This window comes from Apostichopus japonicus, chromosome 5 (genome assembly GCF_037975245.1).
Source record: "Apostichopus japonicus isolate 1M-3 chromosome 5, ASM3797524v1, whole genome shotgun sequence".
NCBI lineage: Eukaryota > Metazoa > Echinodermata > Holothuroidea > Aspidochirotida > Stichopodidae > Apostichopus > Apostichopus japonicus.
In genome coordinates, this window is record NC_092565.1 from 23,200,366 (window position 1) to 23,218,210 (window position 17,845).

At 35.9% G+C, this 17,845-nt stretch overlaps 1 protein-coding gene across 6 annotated transcripts in view; it reads left to right on the forward strand.

Annotated features, from left to right (window-relative positions):
- Positions 1–1,263: 1,263 nt before the first annotated feature.
- The window catches only part of LOC139968099 (uncharacterized), a 38,434-nt gene continuing 21,852 nt past the window's right edge, over positions 1,264–17,845 (forward strand). For 2 of the 6 annotated variants that reach the window (XM_071972457.1, XM_071972458.1), the window contains exons 1-4: positions 1,264–6,953; positions 7,602–7,761; positions 8,262–8,451; positions 9,538–9,588. In XM_071972457.1, coding sequence (XP_071828558.1) covers positions 6,854–6,953; positions 7,602–7,761; positions 8,262–8,451; positions 9,538–9,588 — 501 coding nt within the window. In that variant the 5' untranslated portion in view covers positions 1,264–6,853. The remainder of the gene's footprint in view (positions 6,954–7,601; positions 7,762–8,261; positions 8,452–9,537; positions 9,589–17,845) is intronic. The other 4 variants (XM_071972456.1, XM_071972459.1, XM_071972461.1 and 1 more) reach the window with 4 other exon arrangements.

The window sequence follows — 17,845 nt, forward strand, 5'->3', positions numbered from 1 at the left end:
TATTTATTTATTTATTCGTTTTACACTGTCTCCCAGTTAATTATACACAAATTTAGACCGTACCGTACGTAGTTAACAATTATGGCTCTTATCTACTACGGTACTTCATGAAACAACACGGTTTTAAAGAACCAAAGTGGGTCATTTTGACATTGGAAGGGTTACATACATATGGATATATCCCGGATTCTATGAATAAACCTCTGACAATTAAATATTTATAGCAAGGCAGAACACCACTGATTATCGCTAGTATAAGATATAAATATGCACGAGAATTTCAATACACTATACACAATATCAAGGCACTGTATGAAACAGAATAAGTTAGACGCCAAAAAACACATGACCAGAATCGATCAATAGTTTACAAGCTATACCAGCCTCTTTCTAATAGCTTAAATATTAAGTTTGAATAAAATGTTTAAATTTTAATCTCATACTTTTCTACCTTTTCAGATTTCGAAAGTTGGCACTCGCTAGGAAATCAACCTGGCATAACTTATTATTTTTACATCATGCTTGAAAAGGTAAGTTTAGGCTGACAATTGAAATTGATGAAAAAGATAACACAATTTTGAAACTTTGGCATACTTAGTTGTCGGTGTTGTCACAGTAGATATCGGCGTAATCTTGTAGCCGTTATATTATATTTGTATTCACTGCATATATAATTGTAATGTTTTTTAACCAAAATGGCTGAAACTGTCCCATAATAATATATAACATATTACTAACAAATATGAAGTGAAATATGTTTGTTGGTTTCCCAGCTTTTGTCATCAGGCAAGTACACACAATGTTCTTATCAACTATGAAGTTGATTATTGGTAACATCACCAAAGATGTACGCCTGCGCATAACAATTCCCCTCCCCCCCTCCTCCCTTGATTGAATTTATACTTCGCTATGGAAGACACTTAACTCGAAAGAGGTTGAAATATTTTGTGGAAGTTTGTGCCTAAGTTTTATACCTGACTATATTTAATAGACAATTAACATCCAAGAAAGGATTTTTTTTTATTGCTTTGGAACAATACGTAACATAGACACATAAAAAATGACATAAATAGAGCGAAAAGAGAGAAAAAACACCTTGCCTATTTTCTCGCATTCGTCGAAGACGGTTCAAGTGTCAGCTAGAGTTTTCAAGGCAGTATATACGTCCATCGATCGACGCTTATCTACAAAATGTTATTGCTTTAAAGACAAGTACTGTTTCTCTGGACGCGTCACTTAACTTTTTATTGCCGGGTTCATGTCACGAACAAGAGCCCAAGGGCACTGTGGTTCCTTGCTTGGGGTATATAACAATACACATAATATTATCGAGCAAGATTGGGCTGAAATAGTCCAAGTAATTGTGGTCCTACATGTTCCCATAAAGTAACCAACACTATAGCCAACACTTTTGTGATCACAAAATGTGACCGGATTTTTTATCAAAAGGCACTTTTGAGATCTAAATATGGCGTCGCAAATGTAAGAAATATAAGAGACCTACAAGCGTGTCAACAGATATGATAACAATGGTGACCTCAGATGACATGACCTTTAAGTTTCAAAATGTTCCACCACCCCATTCACAACTTGTCCCAAAATATCAACCATGTCACACCTTGGCATTGAGATTTAATTGCATTAAATGTCAAAAAATTAACTTTGAACTTGTATGTAACTTCACACACAAAGGTCACCCGGAGGTCAACCAATTGACATTTTTGATCGGTGAGACCTAAATAGAGCATGACTGTAAAAAATTCAAACATTTTTCCTTTGCCCATTTTCTCCCCCATAATACTACTTTTTTAACATTAGCTGACCTTTGGTGACCTTGGATCACATGACCGTTAAGTTTGAAAATATTCCCCTATACCATTTGCAACTTGTCCACAAAAATCAACCTTGTCACACCTTGGCACTGGGAGTTATTGCATTAAATGTGTGAAAATTAACTTTGACCTCAAATAACTTCGCACACGAAGGTCAAATGGGGGTCAACCCATTGACATTTATGATCAGAAGGTACATTTAAAAACTGAAAATAGCATCGAAACTGTAAAATCCACAAAACACGAAAAGGTCACCAGAGGTCAAATTGAGGTCAAGGGTCAACCAGATGCGGGTCGACAATTGGATTACATTGAAGCAACTCCCAACCCTAACGGACAATTTGTTCTCAAGTTGTCGCAAAAATACTAGTTTTTTATCATTAATTGACCTTTGGTGACCTTGTATCACATGACCGTTAAGTTTGAAACTATTCCCCTATACCATTTGCAACTACTCCAAAAATATCAACCTTGTCACACCTTGGAACTGGGAGTTATTGCATTATATGTCTGAAAATTAACTTTGACCTCATATAACTTCGCACACGAAGGTCACACGGGGGTCAACCCATTGACATTTATGATCAGAAGGTACCTTTGACATCTGAAAATAGCATCAAAACTGTAAAAATCCCTAAAACACTAAAAAGGTCACCAGAGGTCACCAGAGGTCAAATTGAGGTCAAGGGTCACCCAGATGCGGGTCGACAATTGGATTACATTGAAGCAACTCCCAACCCTAACGGACAATTTGTTCTCAAGTTATCGCAAAAAATACTAGTTTTTTATCATTAATTGACCTTTGGTGACCTCGGATCACATGACCGTTAAGTTTGAAAATATTCCCCTATACCATTTGCAACTTGTCTCAAAATATCAACTGTGTAACACCTTGGCACTGGGAGTTATTACACTAAATGTCTGAAAATTAACTTTGACCTCATATAACTTAACATACAAAGGTCACCTTGGGTCAACTTATTGACATTTTTGATTGATGAGACCTAAATTAGAGCATCAAACTATAAAAATTCAAACATTTTTTTCCTTGCCCATTTTCTATCCCCAAAATACTAGTTTTTTGACATTAATTGACCTTTGGTGACCTGGGATCACATGACCGTTAACTTTGAAAATATTCCCCTATACCATTTGCAACTTGTCCAAAAATATCAACCATGTCACACCTTGGAACTGGGAGTTGTTGCATTAAATGTCTGAAAATTAACTTTGACCTCGTATAACTTCGCACACGAAGGTCACACGGGTGTCAACCAATTGACATTTTTGATCGGAAGGTACCTTTGATATCCAAATCTAGCATCAAAACCAAACATTTTCTTTTTTGCTCGTTTCCTCCCAAAATAAGCACATTTTTTCTAATGTGACCTTTGACCTTTTGACCTTGGTTTCAGATGTAGTTTAATCTCCTGATTCCAAAAAACAAAACGACAAGTCTGTACAACCATCCTAACTCTGACCGAAAAACTTTGACCCCATATAACTTCGCACATAAAGGTCACACGGGGTCAACCTATTGACATTTATGATCAGAAGGTACCTTTGACATCTGAAAATAGCATCGAAACTGTAAAAATCCCAAAAACACGAAAAGGTCACCAGAGGTCAAATTGAGGTCAAGGGTCACCCAGATGCGGGTCGACAATTGGATTACATTGAGGCAACTCCCAACCCTAACAGACATTTCGTTCTCAAGTTATTGCAAAAATACTAGTTTTTTATCATTAATTGACCTTTGGTGACCTCGGATCACATGACCGTTAAGTTTGAAAATGCTCCCCTAACCAGTTCACAACTTGTCCCAAAATATCAATCTTGTCGCACATTGGCACTGGGAGTTATTGCAGTTTTAATATTTTCGGTTTTTGGACCATAACTGACCTTTGGTGACCTTTGTGGGCACCAAAAACAATAGGGCACACCTTCTCCATATGGCGGATCTATAGTCCAAGTTTGGCCTCAATCTAACATTCCCTTATTGAGATAGAGCGTACCCAAGCAAGTGTCACAGACACACACACACACACACATGCATACTAACATTGTATACGTATGTGGGGCAGAATTTCTCCCAATTTTTTTACATACACTTGTGAATCAAGAGGACTACGAATCACAAGTGTATGCAGAGAACTCACACAAGTGGTCTAATTAGTGTGAACAAGGATTTACATTTTATCAATGTAAAGAAACTGATTCAACATTGCAGAATAGCGCCCTCAAAGTAATACAGAAGCAACACCCTACAGTACATATCACTGACATGTTGGCAGGGTTGAAGATGTTCTTTCAACTGGGATTTAAGAAGATAGAAACAATGACATTTTAAAGGTGAGCATGTATAAAAATTAGGGGAAAGTCATAATAAAAAAAGATAAAGGATCAATTTGAATATTAAAAAGCCTAGGCTATAGGCCTAGCTAGTCTTCATATACCCTTTACTGTTGTAGATAGGCACATAACATGGTATGCTATAGGCTAGGCTAAAGACTAGGCTGCCACAGAATATATTAATGATTCAATCCTAGGCTAGGCCTAGCCTACATGTTATAAGTAGTAGGATATAGGTTAGATCTTGGAGGTTACAATTTAATAGCTTCATTTATTTTTGTTACTTGGTGCAGCTTGAATTTGGAATTTGAATAATTAAATATACCAGTTGTTGTGAAATTATATATTTTTAGTAAGGCCTGTGTTTGAAATTCCAGGCCACACATGTACTGTCTATAGCCTAGGCTAGGTCAATAACATTAAGTCATTCACCAATTTAACAAAGGCTAGTTGTTAGATAAGGTTCTGTACCATATCGTAATCATACCCGAATAGTACTACGCCTATGTAAAAGCTCAAGCCCTGAGCTGATGTTAAAGTAGTTAAACTGCACTATGATGCATGCTGCTCGGATTTGTTTTAGCCCACTGAAAGTTACGCTGTATTCCTAGAGACATGTCATCATACATAATAACTTAACCGTAGTTAGGGTTGCAAGATATGAAGATTTGTGTCAAGTTTTATAGCTCAAATGCAGGCCAGACGTATCAATTAATGGTATACTAGAGGGTGACAGCCGGATATTCATAAGGTAACGTTCTATATCCATAAGGTTCATTGTTCATAAGGTTCGCTATTCATAATGAGCAAAAAGGTTCATTGTTTATATGGTTCGTTATTCCTAATGAAAGAAAAATGTTTGTTGTTCATAATTGGTAAAAGGGTTGGATATTCAGAATGGTGAAAAGGGTTCGTAATCCATAATAGAGCAAAGGTTCATTATTCATAATAAGACAAAGGGTTCGATATTCATTTAGACAAATAGGTTCGTTATCCATAATGGGAAGAAAGGTTCGTTATTCATAATAGGCCTTGCCAATTACACTTGTATGAATATCGCACTTCTCTCCTATTATGAATAAGAAAACTTTTTCCCTTTATGGATTATGGAACGTTTGCTCCATTACTGTATGAATATCGAATTAACCCTTTGTCCCATTTAATGATTAGGAATAAAGAACCTTTTTGTCTAATATGGATTACGCACTCTTTGCTCTATTATGAATAAGGAACCCTTTGTCTTATTATGAATAAGGAATAAGTTAACCGAATAAGTTTCCATTACGAATACCGGATCTTATGAATTATGATCCCTTTTCATAATGAACAACAAACTTTTTATCGAAAAAATGCATGTTATGAATAACGAACCTTATGAACAATGACTCTTATGAATAGCGGACCTTATGAATATTGGGCAGACCCCTACTAGAGAGCACCTAGCCTATCTAGCTGTGCCTGCATATTTTAATTTACTCCCATTATTTAAGCTAAGCGCTGCCTATTGCCATTTTACTGACAAGTAAATAGGCTAATATTAATAATATTGTGATATGGCTTCTAGCTAGGCCTAGGTCCTATTTTTGGAGTTAATTGAACATCTACTAAATTCTAAGCAAGCCTACTGTATAGGATATGTTGCCTGAGGATTTCTGATATTGTTTAGAAATTCTATATATATTACATAGTATAAACATTCTAAGGAGGTTCCTTTAGCATGATATATCCACACTAAATACCACACTACTAAAGTATCAGCCTAACCAACACTACATAAAGTGTGGTAGGCTAGAAATATCATATAGTATAGGCAGTATACACAATATCATCATGAAATTGATTTTGCTGACTAAAATCATAGACAAACTTCCTTCTGACATGTGCAGTCTGAGCTAAAATTAAATCCAGTAGACTTAAAGGACTTAAGGGAGAAAACTGTGAGCTATGATTATGAACCAATCTGAGAACCAAAAGTCTTGCCTTAGCTCTGTAAATTGTGCACTGTACTACACAAGGAGTGGTGAAATAAGGGTTGCATATTAGTAAACACTAACCTATATATGGTGACTTCATGATACACAGTTGAGTCATGAACAGTGGGGTCAGGATTGAGTATTTTCATTTTTGTAATGGTCCATCATAGTAAGTTGTGTTAACAAACTTTGGTCAATAAATTAGATGGGGTAAATCAACACCCTCCCCAACCAAATCAGGAGCCCTTTGTGACCATTCTCACCCTGAAAGAAAAGTTTTTCCATTTTTGTAATTGTCCATGATAGTACATTGTTTTGGCACTTTGGTTCCTCTCCCATATAAGGGAAACTTGGGGGGGGGTCTCACGATACCTTTCCTCCTGGAAATTAGGTGGTCAGTATTTTCAGTTTGTAATGGTCCATCATAGTAATTTACTTTGAAAATAAAGTTTGGTCCATAATTAAGATGGGTATATACTAACCCCCCCCCCCTTCCCCACAACTTGATTCAGAATTTATTATTTGAATTTAAACAATAGAAGTGGCAGCAGCAGATATAACAAGTAAACAGATTTTAGTTAAATTTTAGTAGATTTTTGAAACTGATTTAGTTACATTTGGAAAGTTATATTATTCATGTATTTCTCACTTAAACTTTGCTTTTCAAGCCTATAACTGTGTCAGTTTATTTTGCAGATGTATAACTTACGGTGCAGACGTCAACCTACACCAAACCTAAACAAAAAATTGGCAGATAGAAATGGGTTATCTGTTCAATGGATAAATAAGGAAAAAGGTATGCGTCAAATAATATTTAATGAGTTATTCCTTGCTAAGTCTTGGGAAAAGTTGTTGCCATTAATTGTCAGCATTCAATGTTACCTAGAGTATCATCAAATTAGCATAAACAAAAATTTGAATTCATTAGCTTGCATACCAGGGCTAATCCAGGGTTCTATGAACAGGGGCTGCAGTGAGAGCAAGGAGTGTAGCAGTTGTGAGGTTAAATGGGGGTGGGCTGGGAAGCCTGATGCCCATATGTTTTTATTTGAATTATTTCCTACCATTTGCATTGGCAGCCCAACAAATACCTAAGGGCCTCCCTTAGAAAAATTTTTTTTTTTTATAATTAGACACTAGCTGTTATAGATGAAATTTTCTGGCATAGTCTGGCAGCCTAATATAGTTCACAGAGAAAGTATCTTTTTATTAGTATTTTTTGACGAAATTTAACGGTGCAATTAAGAGCTCACCAAACCCAATGCAAATATTAAGTGAAATTGTCTTTAAATTGCAAATGCAGACTTAACCATGATAAATAATACTAAATTTGTAATTGGCTGCATCAGAAACTATGGTGTTCCCAAAAAAAATACTGAGTTACTGTACATCTTTGTGTGTGATCTAAAACTATGCTGACTTTAAGACCATTTTCTTTTGTAAGGTAGAGGAGTCTTTGCAACAGAGGAAATATCCTCTGGAGAATTTCTCCTACAATACAGAGGGGATCTCACCACAAGGAAAAATGCTGAAATAAGATGTCAGAAAAAAGTTGCAGACATAACCTACCTTTATTTCTTCATGCATAATGGACAAAATCTCTGGTAAATTATCAATCAAACAATATTTTAACAGCTATTTATGACAATACAGGTTACAACAAAGACAGAAAACATTGAAAATACTATCATTATCTTCCTACTAAATTTTTGGGAGAATATTTAGACATATATTACAGAGATCGATACCTCACTTATATCCAAAGTGCAAAAATCTTTGATGGAATATATGCTTCTGAGTATTTGCAAACAGGAAATAACAAATCACTTTTATGATACTAATAATTATACTCATATAAACTCATACTGTATACTTGTAATTTGTCTCTCTCCATCTTAGCTTTGGGGTTTTTCAAAAATCTTGTGATGCCACTTCTTGCATAAATATTTTATGCCATGTTTAACAAACATTGCTGGATGTGGCACCATGAATGTTTAGAATAACTTTTTTGATGTTGTTTACTGAAGTTATACACTGCTTATAGAGCAAGATTGATTTTACAAGTTAATTCAATGTAAAACAGTCTTATTTTATATCTTTGCAGTGTTGATGCTACAAAGGAGGACAACTCCCTAGGAAGACTTGTCAATGATGACAAAAGGAATGCCAACTGCTTCATGAAGGTTGCAAAAGATGATGTAATACCACATCTTTGTCTATATGCTAAGAAGAAAATACTACCAGGGGAGGAGATAACATATGACTATGGTGGTTATTGCCCTTGGAGAAAGAAGGTAACATTAAAATTTAATTAAAATGCTGTGAAATAACAATACTTTTTTATGTGTCTTACAAGTTCAACTCGCATACACATTGATTGAGAAATTGCCAGCATTTATGAAGCATGCGTTAGTTGACCAGAGATGACACTTCTTATCGACCCTAACCAATTCAATAAAAGACAAGTAATGAGATATGGTCAAATACGGGAGTAATTTTCCATAAGGAAGGCAATTGGTGGTCCCGGGAACCCAGTGGTTAATTATTGAAAATACACATCTATAATATATCTCAATGTAATCTATATACCCTTAGCATATAAAATATATCAGAATGGGCATATTGAATCCCTCATATAACAGGTCAAAATATTCTACTGAACCCGTCCCATACCAAGCAGTTTTGAGGCTGCGAAACAAAGGATCAACCAGAGGTATAGAAATAGTATAGTCTGAAGCAGTATCTATACGCTGTGTCAGCTATGATGATTTTCACACACATGATTCAGTGCATGGTACATTCAATTGTTGGTCAGAATCGGGACATACATACAGTCAAATGTGGTGCAAACTGTAGATTTGCATTGTTTCACACAGATGATTTGAGGATGGATACTTTTGTGGGGCTATGGTAAATTTCACAAACATGATTCAATAAGCCCTAGTACACCTTTTTTTTAAATTGTATCTAAACAACGTCAGTTGTGGTAGCTGCATGTTAACTATATTACGCTATCGTGTATTGGTCAGTCAAGACATTTAGGGCAGAGGTGCCATTCAGAAGCTGTGTATCCCACTTTGTCATCATAAGGTTCCTAGATCAAGCTACTGTCAGACTATACAGTAGGTTAATCCTCTTCAGCCATTGATTAGCATATATGGCCTAATACGGGGGAAATGTTCCATCAGATAAGGAAGGCAATTGGTGGTCCCCTGAACCGAGTGGTGATTATATTGATAATACACTCCTGTATGGATGCCAATTGTGTGGAAATTCTTGATCATTTTAATAACACACCCCAATATAGACAGGTCCTAAATCTCTAAGCATTATATTTATTTCAATCAAGATCAATAATTTACTGATTGTACTTTTTGCAGACAACTAATGAAGAGCATGATGAAGTACCTCAGGAGGAAATGAATACTATGGTATGTACCATAATATTTTGGTAAATTAATTTAAGACAATAATTATAGGTATGGGTATTAAACTATACAAGCTAGAATACACAATAGATGTAATCTATATACCCTAAGAATATAAAATATAACAGAATATAAATCCCTCATATAACAGGTGAAAATATTCTACTGAACCCGTTCCATACCAAGCAGTTTTGAGGCTGCGAAACAAAGGATCGACCAGAAATATAGAAATAGCATAGTCTGAAGCAGTATCTATACCCTGTGGCAGCTATGATGATTTTCACACACATGATTCAGTGCATGGTACATTCAATTGTTGGTCAGAATCGGGACATACATACAGTCAAATGTGGTGCAAACTGTAGATTTGCATTGTTTCACACAGATGATTTGAGGATGGATACTTTTGTGGGGCTATGATAAATATCACAAACACAATTCAATAGTACACCTTTCTTTAAGATAGTATACAAATTATACATGGTTATGAGTGCAATAGTGCAAATATTTCATGAGTTAAAAGATGGAATGTTCCATTCAACGAGGCGCAGCTGAGTTGAATGGAACAAATTACATTTTTCAACGAATGTAATATATGTACTATTGCACAAATGGAAACCATTCATTATTTGTTTCATACAACACCTTCAAATTTGGATATAATTGGATGTAAAATGCACTCATGCAACAGATTTTTTTGAACAGACAGGTTTCTATGCTCTCTTACCATTGAAAAAAAGTGCTATCAAAAAAGTATAGCACAAGGTTCTATTTCATAGAGTGCAATAGAGCGGATTTTGCATGCAATCGATGAGCAATTGACCAATCAAATGGCCGGAATATAATTAGGTGTTGTATAATATCTAAACACCTTCAGTCGTGGTAGCTGCATGTTAAAATTATTACACTTTTATGACAGTATTGGTCAGTCAAGACATTTAGGGCAGAGGTGCCATTCAGAAGCTGTGTATCCCACTTTGTCATCACAAGGTTCCTAGATCAAGCTACTGTCAGACTATACAGTAGGTTAATCCTCTTCAGCCATTGATGAGCATATATGGCCTAATACGGGGGAAATGTTCCATCAGATAAGGAAGGCAATTGGTGGTCCCCTGAACCGAGTGGTGATTATATTGATAATACACTCCTGTATGGATGCCAATTGTGTGGAAATTCTTGATCATTTTAATAACACACCCCAATATAGACAGGTCCTAAATCTCTAAGCATTATATTTATTTCAATCAAGATCAATAATTTACTGATTGTACTTTTTGCAGACAACTAATGAAGAGCATGATGAAGTACCTCAGGAGGAAATGAATACTATGGTATGTACCATAATATTTTGGTAAATTAATTTAAGACAATAATTATAGGTATGGGTATTAAACTATACAAGCTAGAATACACAATAGATGTAATCTATATACCCTAAGAATATAAAATATAACAGAATATAAATCCCTCATATAACAGGTGAAAATATTCTACTGAACCCGTCCCATACCAAGCAGTTTTGAGGCTGCGAAACAAAGGATCGACCAGAAATATAGAAATAGCATAGTCTGAAGCAGTATCTATACGCTGTGTCAGCTATGATGATTTTCACACACATGATTCAGTGCATGGTGCATTCAATTGTTGGTCAGAATCGGGACATACATACAGTCAAATGTGGTGCAAACTGTAGATTTGCATTGTTTCACACAGATGATTTGAGGATGGATACTTTTGTGGGGCTATGATAAATTTCACAAACATGATTCAATAAGCCCTAGTACATCTTTTAATTAAATTGTATCTAAACAACGTCAGTTGTGGTAGCTGCATGTTAACTATATTACGCTATCGTGTATTGGTCAGTCAAGACATTTAGGGCAGAGGTGCCATTCAGAAGCTGTGTATCCCACTTTGTCATCACAAGGTTCCTAGATCAAGCTACTGTCAGACTATACAGTAGGTTAATCCTCTTCAGCCATTGATGAGCATATATGGCCTAATACGGGGGAAATGTTCCATCAGATAAGGAAGGCAATTGGTGGTCCCCGGAACCGAGTGGTAATAATATTGATAATACACTCCTGTATGGATGCCATTTGTGTGGACATTCTTGATCATTTTAATAACACACCCCAATATAGACAGGTCCTAAATCTCTAAGCATTATATTTATTTCAATCAAGATCAATAATTTACTGATTGTACTTTTTGCAGACAACTAATGAAGAGCATGATGAAGTACCTCAGGAGGAAATGAATACTATGGTATGTACCATAATATTTTGGTAAATTAATTTAAGACAATAATTATAGGTATGGGTATTAAACTATACAAGCTAGAATACACAATAGATGTAATCTATATACCCTAAGAATATAAAATATAACAGAATATGCATATTGAATCCCTCATATAACAGGTGAAAATATTCTACTGAACCCGTTCCATACCAAGCAGTTTTGAGGCTGCGAAACAAAGGATCGACCAGAAATATAGAAATAGCATAGTCTGAAGCAGTATCTATATGGGTCTGTTCACGTTAAAGCGCCCAAATTAGCATAAATGGCATTTGGAGCATTGTGACAAAATAATTAGAGATTCTAGAGATACAAATATTATCCCCATGGAGAGAGTCCACCTAGCTGTACCTACCATAGCATAGACAATTTCCTGAGATATGCATATAGGTATGCTATACTCCCAGAAGTGCCGAAATGTGGACGGAAAATGTTGCCGTTTTCAAACTGCACAATTTGTACTTTGATCTATTCTCAACTCCAAAAGAGGATTACTCCAAATTTTGTCATGATTGAACTTTGTGGCTATAGGTTCCCTCTCATAAATATTTCAGAAAATTTCATCGATGAATTTGCGAATTATTGCGAAACTGGACCAGTGTTTCGGACATCACTTTTTCCGTCCACATTTATACACCAATTTATGAGTGGCATAGTTTGGGGTTAAATAACAAATGTTGAAAGTGGTGTGCCTTTTCAATACTGTCATAGTTGTATCAAATAAAATATATATCAGATGCATGTCCATTCAGCCACATTTTACTACACAATGAAGTTAAACAACATGCAAAATGTTTCCGTCCACATTTTGGTGATGTCCGAAACGTCATGAAGCAACTAATATATGAAGTATGCTAAAACCCACAAGACTGTTTTGTTACTCTAATTAAAGCATAAGTACTCCCTCAACTACAGTATGTACATGACACATTTCCACTCATCCGTTTTGATTTTATAACCATTTCAAATTTTCCGTCCATGTGTGTGATGTCCGAAACACCAGTGATGTCCGAAACAAGTTTTAATTAATATTGCTTTATGTTGCTTGAAAAAAAGACACAATAGATGAACACTTCATATATTATGACAAGTTCTATTGTTACAAACATACATACTGCACTACTCAAAACTTCATCCATCTTTACCAAATATTATAGCAAAATAACCTTAAAAGTATGTTTCGGACATCACCATGTGTTTCGGACATCACTTTTGTGAATCCAACATATTGTAAAACAGCACTAGTTTCAACTGAATGATTCAATTGGTTGATTTCAGTGTGCTAGAATACACTAAGATCCTACAACAGAATGCTTCTTAACTTTTGGTGTCATTTGACCAACATGTATTCATCTTTTGATGACTTGTGACAAGTCTAAAATGATATTCTACATATTTGGGTATGAATGTTACTGGGAACAACAAGTTACTTGGATTTTTCTAGAACTGACATCATTAACACTACAATTTTCCATCATTTAGTACTGAAGAAGTAAAAAAAACATTTAGTGAAATTTTTTCTGACATAACATGTATCAGGAACACCATCACAGTATACAGTACATTAGAAAGTAATGCTGTACAGTAATTGTCTGCTATAGCTTAAATCAAGCTATTTGTCACAACCATAGAAAGCCTTTTTATAGGCTAGAAGAACTACATCAAAGGGCACGTGGGTACCATGCATGGACTGTCATGTGATGTGTTTGAGCTTCCATGGCGGTACCAATTTGATATTTCCCAATATCATATTGATAATTGTAAAGTTAATTACACACAATTGGAATAGGCCTAGATGAGTTTTGTAGCACAGTAGCTCATGTTTCTATCACATCGGTCTACAGCAGGGTTGTCCAACCTTTTGCAGAGGAGGGCCACATGGAATGATTATGATGAAGTAGGGGGCCGTATGAACCCTTCGCTCGATTTTTTCGACTTTTTGCGCGAAGCCTAAGGCAACAAAATGTGAGCACTGCGCGTGGAGCGCACTAACTTATTTTCCTTCCTGATAAAACAGTCCAGCCGGCCCCCCTCCCCTCCCCTCCCCTCCGCTGAGAGAGTGTCATACAAACTGACCTGTATGAAGTTTTTTTTTTGGACCCAGAAGGTTCGAATGATTGATTATATAGCTTCAAATTGTTATCAATAAATCTGCTCACTAAATTTCACACCGTAGAGCCTCTCTGGCGGGCCGGACGCAACCCTGCGGCGGGCCGGACTGTGGCCAGCGGGCCGTAGGTTGGACAACCCTGGTCTACAGCATAGTATGTCAACGTCACTTTGAAAAACTGAACACCGTTCAGTGTCGTCTGTCGCTCTAATTGATATGGACTCAGTGTGCATCTATAACACCCTATGTCAGAGCAGTTTAACTGTTGATGGGAACTTGATGGTTGTCAAGAAAAGCTACCAGTATTTTGGGAAGATGTTAGCTAAGTAGTAGGACTGTGGAACGTGTCTGGTGATCTAACCTATAAATGTTGGTCAACGACTATAACTATAATGTTAAGGTACAGACATTGCTAGGTAACTGTGTGTTGTCTGCTGCTCTAAGCCCAGATATACATTTACTGTATTAGTTAGTAAATCACAATGGGCAATGTGAAGATTAATGCAGTATATCAGATTATTAGTACCACCCTGGAACACATTACAGCACATGACCCTCTGACTGGTACACGGATTTACTGTGTGGTGAAACCTCCAGGTTTACTCGATGGTGTCAACAGTAGTAATATACACAGAGTGGTGCATCATGCATGCATGACCATGTTTTCATTCCGAGTTCCTTCACTGAGACTTCAGATCTTTAGTGATATGTACAGTATACAGATATTTATCATGATGAAACTTAAGGATAAAGCTGAACAATTTGCTGAGCTGCTGTATACCATAACATCTAAGCCCTATACTTAAATGTAAGTTTAGGCCATAAGCTTAAATAATAACAATCTTACAAAGTAAATCATTTAATTCATATGTGACAAGGAGTATTTGTACAAACCATGAATACTTGTTTTTCACATCATAATTGCCAAGGCATAATGATGAATCTCAATAAAGAAGGATATTTAAACTAGTACTTATAGTAGTTACTCGTATTGGCTACTACTGTTGCTTAGCTGGGCCAGTGGAAGCAATCTTCAACATCGGCAGATCCAGCTCAAAGGTGCATGGGGAGGGGGTGGGAGCGGGTGGGTACCATTTGAAGGGGTGCAAAATAGTTATTGCTGACATTACAAAATAGGACCAAGCATTCTAATGGAGTTTAGGTTATGATACCTCCCTTCTGAAAATTGTTTAAATAGTAGACTCAATGATACTAGCTACAACAGGTGGGTGCCAAATTAGCTATGTAGGGATGTCTCCTGTGTACATCTGTATATTTATTAAATGGTAAATATTTGCTGTTTGTTTCAATTATTGCAGACTTCATCTAGGTAATGATGGAAATGTGGAAACCGTAAAAGATAAAAAGAATTCTATAACCCTTTTGGGGAAAAATTTCTTTGCAGTCAATAATAATACCATTTTCTGCAAAATAATGTATAAGTTGATGTCTGGGAAGTGTTGGTGAACGCTTGCCAATGCAAATGGTATGCTGGACAGGTACAGTAACGAATGTGGTGAAGCAGAGATTAACTTTATGCCAATGGTGATCAATGAATGGTCACTATGTGGAGTGTTATGGAGTGTTTGCGCAGTGGTTAACGCAGTGGTTAACGGTGCCTTTCAATCATAAGGTCCCGAGTTTGTGTCACTCCAAGATTAATGTATGTCGTCCAGTTACAGAGTTGTTGACAATTGACAATTCATAATCATGGTCGCTAAAAATGAATCTAAGAGACTGACTTCGATCAGCTTGCGGCTTTGCGGCTTTGCGGCTTTGATCAGCCGCATTCATAATCATGGTCGCTAAAAATGAATCTAAGAGACTGACTTCGATCAGCTTTGCGGCTTTGCGCAGTGGTTAACGGTGCCTTTCAATCATAAGGTCCCGAGTTTGTGTCACTCCAAGATTAATGTATGTCGTCCAGTTACAGAGTTGTTGACAATTGACAATTCATAATCATGGTCGCTAAAAATGAATCTAAGAGACTGACTTCGATCAGCTTGCGGCTTTGATAAGCCAATGATGGCTTTTTCGCGAGTTCCTGCTTGCAGGAAGATCTAAACTAAATGTGTGTATTCTGGATATGTATGAATTGAGTATGTAGTAAACAGTGATAATTCATTAACATTAAATGGGGTTATCATTTACACCAAGCCTTCAGATTTTCACTTATCACCTATCTTTTCACCTATCGGCTCTGTCCAGATGTTCAATTTGAAATATGTGCCTCAGGGCATTTGTTTTCCCAAGAATTTACAGTGCCATTATTTTTCAGTACACCTTGTTGATTTCCCAATCTATGGTGTTTTAATAAACTGCATTCCCTCAAAAATTCATAATATCTAGTGTAAATCTGCTAAGTACTGTATTATCTGACTGTTGTGTCTATATTGAAGCAGACTTTTGTTGCTTGAACAGGTTTGAATAGCAAAAATATTACTTCATATTGTTGTTACCTGCTGAAATATGTATTATTGTTATGCAGCTTTGTGAACATTTTTCCAAGGTGATGTCCGAAACATTCAGTGATGTCCGAAACGCTCATAAAGTAACTTGTAATAAACACTGAGGATGTGAACTATAATAAGTTCAAAACTGTCATTATACCTTGTAGGTAGCTTGTCAACAACAAAGACCCCTTTGTTACAAATTTAACTTTTGATATGATATGCGTTGTGTAGAAAACATTACAGTGATGTCCTAATACAGTTGTGGTGATGTCCGAAACATAGTCCAAGACAGTCTTATGCAAATCTATAAAACAAGTGTTTGCATTTTTCATTATTTCAAATGAATTTGATGCTGTTTGTTATCATCACATATCGTGATGTACTGATATATATTGCTAAGTATTAACAAGCATGGCCTTCGTTTAATAATTGTCTTGTTGATCACTTGGATCACTTGTATCCCTTTTCTTTGTTTTGAACTTGGAACCTAGGAAGGGTCCATAGATCTCTTTTGGTACAGGTATCAACTTACTAAAATGCTTTTCTATTCATTATTGCCATGAAATGAACATCATTTGGTTTATTACTAAATATTAGGTTTAATATATTAGGTAAACCATTGGTGGGTGATGTCCGAAACAAGATCATTTTGGAGGGGTGATGTCTGAAACAAGAGTCAAGAAAAAAAAAATTCTGAGAGGACATGACCCAGAATTTTCAGCTTTTGGTTACTATATGTGCTTATGTTGTGGTTTAATTTTATGGTGTAATTGTTACTATTAATTTCAATTTTGTTCTTTAAAGAAAAACTTTTTTAACATTATTTCAGGAAAAATTGAATATTTTCTAACGATACTCGAATATTTTTTAAGAAACATCATCGATATCATTGAAAACTTGTCTTACAATAGCAAATTTTGTGTTAATAAAGAAAATAAAAACAGAATTCCCAAATGTAGCAGCAATGGAATGACACACCACCATTACAAAAAGAACAAATTTTGGAAAATTTATAGATTGTCACACTTACAACCATCTTGAATATAATTTCCAGAATAGTTTAAGCTCTGTTCAATTCTGATTCATAAAGTGCAGATATTAGTTATGTTATTTACTTAGAATAGAAGTTCTTTACTGTAATTTGAAAATTTGGTACCTCAGGCAACCAAATTGGGCGCTTTAACGTGAACAGACCCATATGCTGTGTCAGCTGTGATGATTTTCACACACATGATTCAGTGCATGGTACATTCAATTGTTGGTCAGAATCGGGACATACATACAGTCAAATGTGGTGCAAACTGTAGATCTGCATTGTTTCACACAGATGATTTGAGGATGGATACTTTTGTGGGGCTATGATAAATATCACAAACACAATTCAATAGTACACCTT